This window comes from Patiria miniata, unplaced genomic scaffold (genome assembly GCF_015706575.1).
Source record: "Patiria miniata isolate m_02_andy unplaced genomic scaffold, ASM1570657v1 HiC_scaffold_29, whole genome shotgun sequence".
Lineage (NCBI taxonomy): Eukaryota > Metazoa > Echinodermata > Asteroidea > Valvatida > Asterinidae > Patiria > Patiria miniata.
The window spans coordinates 13,528,037-13,542,059 of record NW_024037068.1 but is presented as its reverse complement, the minus strand read 5'-3'; the positions used below and the strand labels follow the sequence as shown (position 1 = coordinate 13,542,059).

The 14,023-nt window shown below is 41.3% G+C and overlaps 1 protein-coding gene across 1 annotated transcript; it reads left to right on the top strand.

Moving 5' to 3' along the window:
* The first annotated feature begins 10,300 nt into the window (after nucleotides 1-10,300).
* On the top strand, nucleotides 10,301-14,023 carry LOC119735190. Its single transcript, XM_038208895.1, has 2 exons — nucleotides 10,301-11,888; nucleotides 13,304-14,023. The coding sequence occupies exons 1-2, from the start codon at nucleotides 10,301-10,303 to the stop codon at nucleotides 13,996-13,998; spliced, it is 2,283 nt and encodes a 760-aa protein (XP_038064823.1). The 3' UTR covers nucleotides 13,999-14,023.

Here is a 14,023-nt window from a genome sequence, read left to right as displayed (position 1 = left end):
GCAAAGTACTAAACAAATCAAAACGATTGTTAGCACATAGTTGAATCATTATGAGGGAAACGACAGTTGCATGAAGATGGGTCATTCTTTAAATTTGGGGTCCAAAGTGTGACATTTTTCCCGTCCCTGTTACCTTGGTACTTTGTAATTTGCCTTCAAGCATCATTAAAAGTGACTTCAAATGATTGTTTATTTGTTGGGTAGGTAGTTTGCTATTCATAATCACTCTTGGAGGATGACTGCATTGAGGAGTGCATCAGAATTATACAATCATAGATGTCAGATGTAACAGGGGCGGGAAAAAAAGTGGACCCCAAATTTATAGAATGACCCAGATACGGTCTTCCAAACGGCAGAAATTGATTTTCAAAGCTTTCGCCCGCGGTCATCAACATGGCTGTGTGCATGTTGTTTCATTCAAAATAAAATGTTGCGTAACCTTTAGAAATCGGCCTTCGCAACCACATAGCTGAAAGCGGATCCAAAAATCGATAATTGTTTTGGGTTGGGGTGATGAGGAATTGCAGTCAACACAATGTAATAGGGATAATAACGGCTTTGATTACTGTCTTGCACCGGTGTCTGTGCTCTGTCTTTTCATGTATGTCTGTCACTTGTCTGTCTGTCCATAGGCTGGGGAACAAAAGCTGTTCTTTTACCCCGGACCTAGATGTTGCCATTTAGTTAATGTTCACTATTGTTAATATATCTATGTATGTATTGTCAATTTGAATATATAACATCATGTATTATGTGTCATCCTTATGAAGCATCGAAATAAATGTATCTAATGTATCGGTAAAAAGTGAATCAAATCGATCAATATGGAGTAATAACGTGATGCAGCTATTTAAATTATGTAATTTACAGTGGTCAGTTGGAGGGGAGTGGTTTAGTCATGCAAATCCGTCCCCTTGGATCTTATATATAACAGTCACGGTATAACCAAAGAAAAAAATAAATACATGTACTGAAATACGTGTTTTTCATTTAAGCCTAACGATAAAAAATACTGTACCCGTGTGCCACAAACACGTAACGGATTCATCATGTGTATTGTTTTTTTGCTGATCCCAGAAGGCCAGCTTATGGTCCTCTTTGAAATCTGACTCACTGGCTGATTGTCTCTTGTGACCGGGCAGTGCTATTGTAAAGGAGTAACCAATCTTGCCAATGAGTGGGCTAAATCCGGCCCAGTCATACATCAGTCTTTAAGAACCAGTTAAGAGCCCTTTGAACATACAGGGTGTCCCAAAAAAAAATGCTCCACTCTCCTTTTTTTTTTTTTACAAATTCAAGCAAACCTGAATGCATAAATTGTCTTATTATGTATGGTAAGAATGCTATGTGTCTTGGTTGTTATTTACATCAAAAAATGGATCATACTATCAATCCACTAGGGACAGAAATGCTTAAATATGAACTCGCCTCCATTTGCCAACTGCGCTGGGGACTCAAATCACAAATTTTAAAATGTCGATTTTTTTCAAGTGTGCTTTTCAAAAAATCTACTTGGTATCTATTAAGAAAGACCAGTCATCAGTTGTTGTCAAGCAAACAAGAGAAAACCAACCAACCGTGGCATTGTCCATTTATTGGACTTTGACTAAAAATACCTATTTGTAAATCAACCACACGTAACAATTGTGAACAATCAGCCATAGGTGAACACCCTGTATGTTGGTGCGTTCTGAAAACAAATGTTACTCGGGTAGCCTTGTCTTGCTTTTTGGAGTAAAGGCTGTAAACAAATGGACACCAACCAACCAACAAATGTACGTAGAGGAAGGAGCTAGCCAGAAGACTTCTTGTTATGATGTAGGTTATACCCTGTCCCATTGTAATCTTAGGTAAATTATGTATTCAATCATCAGATGGAAGTCGCGTCAGGATGACGTACATTCAATACTGGGTTTCGCTCTTCATTGACATATTTTATAAAACACGTATTGTGAGAAATATGTGCTGCGACGTCTGCAGTGAAAACTCTATTAATTAAAAACTGTACTTACATACGAGACCAGCGGCCGCATCTTGCAAACAATAAAACCGAACCACCAAAAAGATGACGTAAATGTGCTCTTCCCGGCTAAAATCAAACAACTTGTAGCTCTTCATCTTGTGTTTATTTCACGGACACCCAACTGCCTTCAACTTACTTCTTCGATGGAGAAAACAATCTGTTGCTAACTACGCAGCAAATGTTAGCGTCTGCCCAGCCCGCGTTATCAATGGTCGTTTAATTTCAAGGACACGAGCGCAAACGTAATGGCCTATTTATCAGAATTGCTCTCGCACTTGTAATTTTCTCGGGGGGGGGGGGCATTTTTTATTTTTATTTTATTTTTAACAATTAATTAATTAAAAGAAGTTTCCTTCATCGATTCTGCGTGTGCGACAGTATTGGAGTCGGTCAGTGCATTTCAATGGATGCACAAATTCTTGGAGTCATGCCAGGCAGAACACGTTACATGTGAACAAATGGGAGTCCTTCAATTAGACATTGTCTTTTTTTATTATTTGGTTCCCATTTCCGATCGACCTAGTTTTTGCCTCCCAAAATAGCTTCTTCTTCTTTTTTTAAATTACCACCGACCCTGTCTTGAATATGTCATGTCTGCCAGTGGTGCAGATGGTGCAGATTATCATGTAACTTATCTATATATGGCATTTTTAGTGATGAATAAAAAAAAAATATTAGACAAAACGCACCTGACATCATTTAATTTAGCTATATATACGGCTGCAACTGCAATTTATTTTCTTCAGATTGTTTTCTTTTTTTTTGCTGAACGACCGGCCCTACTTCAGATACAAAACATATGACAAGGGACACACTTAGACATTTCACCAAATATTAGAAAACGGGTTGTACTTTTCTTATTGAAAGCGCACTTTATTTGCTGTACAAAAATGTGAGTGTGGAAATAACAAATATAAAACTAGACACAAATTTGTTGTAAATAAGTATGTGAAAGAAGAACATCGAGTATCAGACTAAATTTTATTCTCATCAAACAGTACCATTTGCAGCACCTTTTTTTTATTTATAACCTCCCCCCACAAAAAAGGACAATCTCCGCCTGTCTTAAACATTGGTAAATACGCGGAAACGTATACCTTCCAATTCAGTGAGAAAACCTAAAGTGAAGATAAGGATGACCCCCAGCCAACATGCCCTGGGCAATTATTCTGCCTTTTAAAGGCGACGGAATCCATTAGGAGGCGCGAAAAAATAAGCACAGGTCTCTCTATTTCCTCACAATATGTACAGCAACTGAGCTAAAACATCGAAAGGTCCATAGGTATTAAGCCTACTTTCGAGTTTAGGCAATTTTGTCACTTCCAACACACCAAACGCACAAAACAACTGTACCTTTAACAGCAGATATGAACGTGCAAATTGATTCAATGCGTTGCGTGTGTCTTAAAGGGTGTCCTTATCTATTTTAATTTAAATAATGAATGCACCTAAGGTCTATTCATTACTGTACGAAACGATTACCCTCGACTCCGCCTTTAACGCATATATGTGTTGCACACACGCAGACAATACCATTTGCCAAAGATAACATCTACGGTGCACGTACACGTATTGTACTTCCCAAACGACCCTGGAGCGAGACTGTCAAATTAAAGCGCAACCCGTAATTGGAGGATCAATACAGGCAATGAAATCAGCTGCCTATTATGAGTTCTGATACGGTAGAAGCACACGCGTTATTCACAGTCAAAGCTCGAAATCCTACACTACATAATTTAGCCAACATTGGCTGCTGTATTATTTTGTGTAATCGTGTCAGAAACATAATAAAGTAAAAGGTCTGTCATGAGCCAATGTGGCCCATCAGACCGGCGTTTATCTCCGGTTTCAGTGGCTTGAAACGACTAAGAATATATATTTGTATACACTCCCCCTGGATGGGTTGCTACTCAATCGCAGGTTACTCCCAAGCTAATGCCAATATCCATTTATATTCATTGTTGGAGAGAGGCAAGCGGGGATGAAGTGTCTTGCCAAAAGACACAACATATGACCAGTAGCTGGATTCGAACCACTGACCCTCTGATCATGAGTCACGAGCACTAACTACTAGGCCACGCTCCCTAACTTCACAAAGATACGCTTCGAAAAAAAATCATCTCAGTTCATGCTCTGACTATGGAGAACACGATAAAATAAACATTGCACAATTGTTTCTCAAAAAATGAAAGACATTGTATTCGCTGATTTTGTATTCGTTTATGACCAAAGAGATCAGTGGGTAGGGGTGGATGGGGGAGGCGGGAAGGGTAATTGAATCCTCCCATCGAAAACAAGCTGTGACTAAAGGCAAAGAACATCACACTCGCATAAAGATCAAGGTTATGTAGTATTTAAAACCCAACAGTACAAAAAAAAACACACAAGCGAAGAACGTAGCCAGCAAAGCGTTTTTTTTTATGTAGGTCTACATTTTTATTTACATTGGAATATTATATTTATGTAAGATTTCATTATGAACAGCGCCACGTCTCTAGAACTCCCTACCAGACAAATTTAGAGAAATACAGAACCTCTCTCTCTTCACAAGACATCTCAAAACCCACCTCTTTAATCAGTTTCTCTCTAAATAATGAAAGGTTTGCGGAAACACCATGTGCGAATAATTTCTCAACTAAGAGAATGGTTCTGAAAAGAACCAGAGGTATAAACTCGACGTTCTGGTCAGTATGCTCTGACCGTCTTCAGGAGAGTGCCTAAACTCTAAGAAAGTGAATCCGACCGGTTAGTGCTTATGGGATCGCGGATACGCAGACCGGCAGGAGTTATCTTAGAGTCGCGGCATCGCTTGAGGAAGCTTAAGTTGTTGATGAGTTTAGAACGCCGAATTGACGTCCGTTCATACAACCTAACCTGGTTGGTTACCAGCTCCCCGTAGAGCGAAGATAAGTAAGATTTGAGGCTTTGCATGGTGAAGATACTAAATAATGAAAGGTTTGCGGAAACACCATGTGCGAATAATTCGCACCATGTGCGAATAAATAACCAACCAGGTTAGGTTGCATGAACGGACGTTAGATTGTTTTATATGCATGCACCGAGTTGTATAAAGCTCGGTCCATACTTCATGCGAATGCGAATGCGAATGCGAAGCGGATTTGACGTCACGAAACATTTGCTACGAAATTTGCCCGAGTTGAAATATGCTCAGCGCGAATACTTGCCACGACGTCACAAATTCGCGTTCGCGTTCGCTTTCGCGCAGAGTATGAACCGGGCTTCACTAAATGGCCGAGATCCGCCACCCCCCCCCCCCCCCCCCCCCCCCCCCGGCTGTGAGATTGTAAGAATAACCCGGGTCTTATAGGGTTAAATCATATAGAGCTTTATATAACCGACATACATATCCTTGCCATTTGATTGGTGGAGCTCACATCATGTGACATTCGTTATTGCTCCCATTCACGCCGGGTCTCAAAAAGTACTTTCCGCCCATGGGAAATGGGAAATACTATTGAACAGTTAGGATCATTCTTATTCCAAGACGACATATTTGTGTGCAAAGGCATGCTGGTGTGTGCGTTCAGCGTTGCGCGTTGTGCGTATTGTTCAAAAGAGTTCATAGATATAGTATCCAAGCTCAATTTAATACACAAAAACTTATCTGCGTCACGCACGCGTCCACCTAGTTCGTCATGCACATCGTATGCTCTCAGTGCATGTAGTTATTTACCATAGTTTTTACGGTCGTTTGAACAACTAAACTACAAGTGAATTGTTCATTTTATTTACAATCGAGTATGAAACAAATTGTCATGATGATTTATGTCATACGCGCTGGAAGGTAAGACAGTTAATTTTAATTAATAGCCTTTCGGCAGTCACGTGGTAGGACTGTGCATGCCATTACATTGGTTTCGTCAATCGTACCCGTGCCGCCCGCATAAAAATCAACAAATCGTTCGAAAATGACTGTCAGAATGTCGACGAACTACAATCTTAGGGTTGTCACACATTAATTTCAACTTGGCTTTCCTTTTACAATCATTCGTTATTGACGATATTTCCCTCTACCCCTAGAAAGTCCAATTTTGTGCCGAAAAATACCAACCAACGGAAAGGAATAAAGCCGCCATGACACCCTAGTGCCCCACTTAACTTGACTTAAGACAGGTCCGACCACACTTAGATTTAAGTCATGAAAATAAGTGGGGCGCTTAGTGAAAATGCTTTGTGAATACTGCTTAAATTGTAAAACTAGTCTAAGTCGCATATTTAAGTGGGGTGCTTGCTTTTTTATGACTTAAGTCGTTTTGTGAATACGGCCCCTGTTCTATATCTATGAAAAAAACCAGCGTTACAGAGTGGGGTTCAAACATTTTCGTGAAGGAGTGGTTAAACGGTTTGGAAGAGAGAAATACATTTCCCATCAATTATGTAGTGAAATAAAAGTTCAAATATATCAAATGACAAGAATCTATATGTCACTTATGTAAAACAAATATTGAGTGGCTTTAAATTGTGAAATGGGAGGAATAATATCGCTCGGTAAACCTGAACCTTTTCCAGTTCACTCGGCTTCGCCTCGTGAAATGGAAAAGTCCAAATTTTACATTGCATTCTTCCAATTTCACTCTGAGCCACTCAATATTTGTGTGGGAGTCCCGATACTATAGGACACCGCCGTTGCGTGTGGTGTGTTTGTCGTGAGAGGGTTTTCTCTATGACACCGCGCGCTATTGCGTGCGGAGGGACTTTCCCTCGATGAGCAATACTGGCGCGTAAACTGGGCGATGAGAAATCCGGACACATGCATGCGAAGAGGCCTACAATGTACATGTACATGTATGTCGACAACTCGGGAGTGAATTAAAACCGTGCATCCTAATGCGACGAAATTGTACAATTTTGGGGAATTAAAATTCCAGGAATGCAGACGAGTGTACAGTCACCTCACTCCTTGTATGCATGAGACATCATAACTTTTATAGACTTGACTGACCCTGGGGTAAGGTTTATGTATATTTATTATTCCGCCAGAAAATTTACACTTTGTTAATGTTTCGAACCATTATGAGTATCAAGTCTTGTGTATTATTATATGTTAAATAGGCACTACCTATTTTTCATTTCAGGGTTTTGTTTTGGGGGTTTTCTATTCCTACCTCCATGATATGACCAAGCATCCGATTGGTAATAAACCGTAGTGATCGAGAAGTGATTGATTGGTGTCCAGCTTTCATCCGTGTTTAATCAAGGACGGACCCCAGCCCTAGAATTATAGTAGGGTAGACCACCACATTTGTATAATATTAAATTACAAGAGCGCTAACTCGATGTACAAAGTAATGCCTGACGGGCGCATCCACGTTTGTACACAAACCTATGGAGACCTAGACTATTTGCATATCTGCGTTTGTATTCCATACCGGTGTGTTCTCGAAGCCTATACGCCCAAAACCGAAAATTACGATCAGCAAATGACCGTGTCATTTTGCTCTACGCAAACAGCGCAACACGTGCACGTATTCGCTGCAGATGATTTTGCCGTGACGTTTTTTTTAACTGTCATTACGCGCTTAAGTTGTTTGTCTATCTTCTTCTTGCGCGTTGCATTTAGCGTACACTTTTAAAATTCAATCCATCTAATTGCATTGTGTTCTACAAACACGCACGTGTATTCAAAATGTCTGCTCCCAGGACGGCTTTAAAGTAGATTTGGCCAAGTCTGGGTTGCGCTCGGTTTGTGCCTAAATCCACCCACAGCGCATATCGCATACGTCCTTACAGTACATAACGCGCGCCCTCATGCGTCGAATCCGGACCAACATGTTAAAAACGTACATGTGCATGTTATTTTCAAGTGATGCAGCAACCCAGACTTGGTCAATCTGCCAAGCGTACGCACTGGTTTGTTCCACGTTGGTTAATTAATTAAAAGTCTATGGAAATTAATTCGCGATGTGATTGGCTTCTACCGATTTCGGTAGAAGCCAGTCATATCACAGTATTTCAGGTAATGGGTGTTTTTATTCTTAAAAACGCGCGCAGATTGTTTTAATAATATTCCTAACACGCAATCAGCGTTGTCTGCGTATTCGCGCATCCAAAGTTTCGCGGAGAACGCACACGCTTCCCATGGTGAGGAGTAGAAACAGATACATGCACGCGTAATTTCGAATGCTTTGAAACGGCTCTGGGTATGCACAACACGAAACGGTATCAATGGTTCTCAACATATTTTTCAGGTTAACCTCAATAAAAAATCACTTTTGTTTTGAATAACATTTGAATGTCGTACTCTTTTTAATGCAATCCAAGAGCAGCTGATCTTAGTATTATCATCCTAATATAATGTGTTTCAAATCTACAAATTAACTTAACGTTTTTAAACTTTTGCAGATTGTTATCCAGCCTTCCATACCTACTGAAAATAATAAACGAGTCTTCGAAAAACGGTTACTTTGATTGTCCAAGCGATGTTGCTGCATATGCATGGAGATGGTATACAAATGTTGAGTGGCTCAGCGTGGAATGGGAGGAATATTATCGCAAGGTAAAATCTGGACTTTTCCATTTCACGAGGCGAAGCCGAGTGAACTGGAAAAGTCCAGATTTTACCGAGCGATAATATTCCTCCCATTTCACAATTTAAAGCCACTCAATATTTGTTGATATAACTGACATATAGATCCTTGTCATTTCATATATTTGAACTTTTTTTTTTCAATACAAAACTGGAGGAAAATGTATTTTTCTTCCAAACCACCCTTTCACGAAAGTGTTTGTCCCAACGCTGTAGCGCTGGCTCTTTGGAACAATACGCGCTACGCGCAACGCTGAACGCGCACACCAGCATGCATTTGCACACAAATACCGCGTCGAGATCCTAACTGTTGAATAGTATTTCCCATTCCCCATGGGCGGATAGTACTTTTTGAGCCGCGGCATGAATGGGAGCAATAACAAATGCTACGTGATGTGAGTTCCACCAATCAAATGACAAGGATCTGTATGTCGGTTATATAATGTTGCATATGCATTGATGAATACAGGCGCGTGCACGCGAGGGGGGGGGGGGGTGCTGATGGCAGATTGATCAAGTCGGAATTGCTAACGTTTGCACCACATGTATGCACATGCTCTGCAATACTTGTACATGCACACACATGTACGTGTAATACGCGTGTTGTACAATGTACATGTACATACAGTGTGTGCACATTGTTATGTACATGTACATACAATGTGTGCACATTGTTATACGGCACTGAAGTGGAACGCACGCTGAAGTGTACCTTGTCGGGCATCTGGGAAGGCGTAAACTAAGTGATTTTCGCTACCCTAAGATACCGACTTAAAGCAATTCCGACTTGAGTCAAGTCTAGCTTTAAAGCGTCTCCGCGCGCAAGAATGAGGAGTTAGCGCTCTAGTAATTTGGTATAGCTCTATGGGTTAAAGCCACTCCTTCCAGGGCCAACATCAAGGTATTAGTGACAATCAGAAATGGTACACGTGCGGAATACGTATGCGGCTCGGAAAAGAATAGGTTGTTCATAAAATCAAAATTTTGCGTGGTAATTTCATCTGGCGAAGTACCGATAAGGTGCATTTTACTATATTTAAAGGTGTATAATGAAATTCGGGTTTCTTGAAATAACCACCAAAAAAAAATGGAAATATAACCAACTGGTCTGTTTTATTCAGAGACATTTATAATACATCACTTACCCTTCACGATTTCTTACGGTCCCTATTATTTGTTCTGCAATAAGTGGATGGACTTTATACCGATGTGCGTGGCAACGCCTGATGCAACGTCGTTAATGTGTAACGAATTTGCATGATTAAGCATTATAGCGGTTTATAAGGTGCGTCGTGCCTTTGATGGCTTTTCGTTTGGGCTGCATACACACGCCCATTAGCGTTTACCATTGTACATGTCCATCTGTGGAATTGCACAGCAACTTGTACAAGATAAATTAGGAACTAACAGTGCAAGTCTGATCGTTTCTATCTCGCCACATCTTTGAACGCGAATCTAAATTCAAACAAGGTAGTAAAACATTGTTTTGATGAAGCGTATTTTGTGTGTCAGTAAATTATTAGCCATAAAGCATGAAACGCGCGTGTACTAGTTTCGATCGTGTACACTGTAATAGTTTTTGATATATGATCCTGTAGGAGTAACAACCGTTATCTGATGCAGTTGTTGTAACTGTAAAGTTTTCGGTAAACCTTGTTATGGTTGGCTTAGGTTCCGAATGTCTAAACTCATGAACGTGTACTTTTATTCCTTACTCATCGGCAGAGATTATGGCTGTGAGTGAAGAACCACTGACGAAGGTTTTGGGTGAGATCAGCCGTGATCACTTGGAGTGTGGCATCTGTCACGAGCGATACCAGACACCAAAGATTCTCAATTGTCTTCACAGCTTCTGTGAGAATTGTCTTCTGTCGTACCAGAAAACACTGGAGTGTACGTCCGTAATTCCTTGTCCCGTCTGCCGACGAGATTCTCAGCTCCCGTCTGACGGGGTCTCGGGACTCAAGACCAACTTTCATCTGAAGGAGATTGTTGAAGATTTCGCTCTGAAGGAGAAACTGACGCAGAAAGGGCGCCAGAAGATACTCTGCGATCTGTGCGAGCAGCAAGAGTCGCAGGTAAGATGCATGGACTGTTCTCTTGTACTTTGCAACCAGTGCCACAGGGGTCACAGTCGCATTGCCGGTACGGCTGAACACCAGATCTTGGCCTTGGCTGATTTACGCTTGGGGTCGGTCTCCTCAAAGGTCAAAGTTGAGCCACGATGTGAAAAACACTCGGGTGAAAAGAAGAGGTTCTTCTGCGAGACCTGCGACAAGTTGATCTGCAGGGACTGCACCATTGTTGATCATAAAGGGCATCACGTTATTGGGATTGGCGATGCTGCGTCTCGCTTCAGAGACACTACAAAACAGCTAATGACACAAATGGAAGAACAGTTGTCTGCTGTTCGAGAGAGAACCGAGCAAGACAAAGTTGGCAACGCTGATATCTCCGCGGCAAAGGAACAAGTGATCAAACAAGCTGAGGTCGAGGCGACAAAAATATCACAAGTCGAGCGCAACATTCTTCGGGATATTTCTCGTCGAGGGGATCTCCGGGTAAAATCTCTCGAGGTCTGTGGATACACTCCCACTGCACAGCCAAGTAAACACGATTTGAAACTGCCTGAAAAGGCGCAGCTGTACTCTCCAAAGGCAGAGACTAGGTTCAAAAATGTGGATAGCAACCTTCAGCAGTTCCAACAAGAATGTCGTACAATCCAATCACAAGATTTCTTTCTTACCCGGGAGTTGAAGGCCTTCAGAGACGATACCCAAGAGGAAGCCAGTGGCGATCAGGCCAGGGTAGAAGCCAGGAAAAAAGATCTCATCTTGCAAATAGATATCATCACCAACGACAGGGAGACCTTGAAGAACCAGACTGCTGCTTGCATTCGCCGTGTGTGCCATGCATTGAAGACTGCCGCTGACCTGGTCGAATCCGCTGGTGACGCGGACTTCCTCGAGCTCCACTCGGTGGTTGATGCAGATCTCAAGACGCTGGCACAAGAAGCTCGTGTTTTCATCCCCGGCTATCCGAAAGTGGAGTTCAAGAGCAGAGATGGCTTTGAGCTCGGCGATGTTGTGAGCCCTTCTGAGACAACTTTGAAATTCCTGAGACAAATTGATGCCCAAATCAATTATAAGCAGCAGCAATCATATTCATATCGGTATGACGGGCAAAGTACAGAGGTACGAATGACGATCAATTTCATCGCTGCCTTACAAAATGATGTGATAGTGTACGGTTACAGAGAGGATGGAAAAATCATCTCTACAGCTGCAAAACCTTACAACATACAGTTGAAACCTGCAGGTAAAACTTTGATTATGAAAAAAAAAGACCTTCAGGAACTTTGAAAAAGAACATTTAACTTCCATCTTCCAACTTCCAAATTTCAGTTATGCACTTTAATTTATGGTTTATGGTTTTATTTTTGGTTAGTTCAAATCGCGAATGCAGCCTTCTGATTCGTCTTCATTTTTTTCGGAAAATTTCAACATTTGTTGCGGTTTTTTTGTCATTTATATTCAGTTTGTGCATTCCATGTATGAGAGGGAGGAGAATGAAAAATAAAAAGAAAACTTTCAAAGTAATCCATAAACGGGGACGGGGGATTGAAGTAGACTCTCTGTGCAAGAAGGTAGCAGGTATTTTTCCCAAGCCGGCAAGCGCATAATTAAAAAAAGATGGGGTGGACACCATCAAAGTAATGGAGGCGCAATTCATGGCAGATGATATTGAATATCACTGATAATTATTTTGTCGTCAATTGAATACCGCCTCAGTCGGGAAAACAAACAAACAAAGCTGTAAAATCATATTAATAAAACCTCTTCTCGGGTAGGTGCTGGAGGCATGACAACATGGCACCTTAACACGCTACTTTATTAAAAAAACAAACAAAAATAGAAAAATCCGACGAGCAATATAAGTTTTGTATGTTCAGCCTGATGTCCATATCCATATATACAAGTCGTGTTATTAAATTAATAACGGCGAAAAAAATATTAGTGTCATGATGAATACCCTCAAAGGTGAATTTCGAAAGGAAAACTGAACTTTATTGAACACAATCTGCTTAATTGTTTTAACAAAGCCAAAGAGATTGGAAACATATTTTTATATTTTACTTTTGATACTTAGAACATCGAATGATGGGAGCATTAAAACAAAGATGACGATTTTTTTTAAAAACTATTACGAACCAGAATGCTACATTTGCGAATTACACTGCACCAGAATTTATATCTGTTGGGGCAAATGTGACATTTAAATTAACAGCGGAGCAAAATTGAAGTATCTGAGCAAAGAATTGGAATGATACATCACATTCATGTGTTTGACAATGAAGGTGCTCTCGCCACTAGTTCTTTGATACACTTTGCAGGACCCGGTTCCCAGCCTTTTGATTCCCATCGTACCTTTCTCACGGAATAACTGACTGACTGATTGTCTCTAATCAAAGCCGAATTCCTTCATAAACACCGGTTTCACCTAATTCCCCCTATGATTTCATAAAAAGCATACCTGAATTATTGTCCGGAGCTTACTAATTTGAACCTTATGAGGTAATATAATTATCATATGCATGGTCGGTATCACATTCAAAAGTAAATAACCTTTGTAGTGCTAGACAAATAGTTTTTTCGATGTGACACCCTAGAAACCTAACAGAAAAAAACAGACAGAACCAATAAACATTATTGCTCATTTACTTCTTTCCATAGGCCGCTTAGTCGCGTTACCTAATGGAAATGTCATCGCTGTCGGTGCTAATGGAGTTGCTCACTTGTACAGTGCCGATGTGTTAACCAAGTTTAGTGGTTTTCCGCAAGTCGAGGGGGTCGAAATTTTTAAACCTATGCCAGCGTCAACATGCACATGGAGTCGTACCCCTTGCACCGCTGCTCACTACCAGGGTAACCAGATTATCCTTGGTTTTTCCAACCCTCACGAAATCGCCGTCCGGGACTTATCCAGTGGATCGGTAGTTGGTCAAGCACCTCTCAGCATCTCTCCCGATTTCCTCGCAGTTACCCGCACGGGGCGAATCCTGGTGGCCGCAAGTAACCCGGCTGTCGTCCAGGGGGTCGTCTTGAACCAGACCAACGCGTTTACAATACACCCGACCTTTAATGGCGACCGAAAGAATGTGACATGCCACGGCATTTGCTGCGATAGCCGAGACAACATTTATGTGGCCGTGTACTGTCATGCTGCGACACACCAATCCACAGCATCTGGTCGTGCTGAAAGCAAAGTCCACCTTCATCAGTACAGTCCGTATGGTAGTTTCATGGGTTGCTTGACACACAGTGGCGTAACTTGCGTAACTTACGGCGTTGGCATTGCAGCGACGGGGGATGATACCCTTGCTGTGGCAGGTCCATATCAAATCCAGTTGTTCAAAATTGAGCAGTAGACCCAAAGCATGTGTTGCGTGTTAC

Coding starts and splice junctions, on each gene's coding strand:
- LOC119735190 (XM_038208895.1), top strand. CDS start 10,301: ATGGCTGTGAGTGAAGAACCACTGACGAAGGTTTTGGGTGAGATCAGC. Junction 11,889..13,303: donor CATACAGTTGAAACCTGCAG/GTAAAACTTTGA, acceptor TTCTTTCCATAG/GCCGCTTAGTCGCGTTACCT.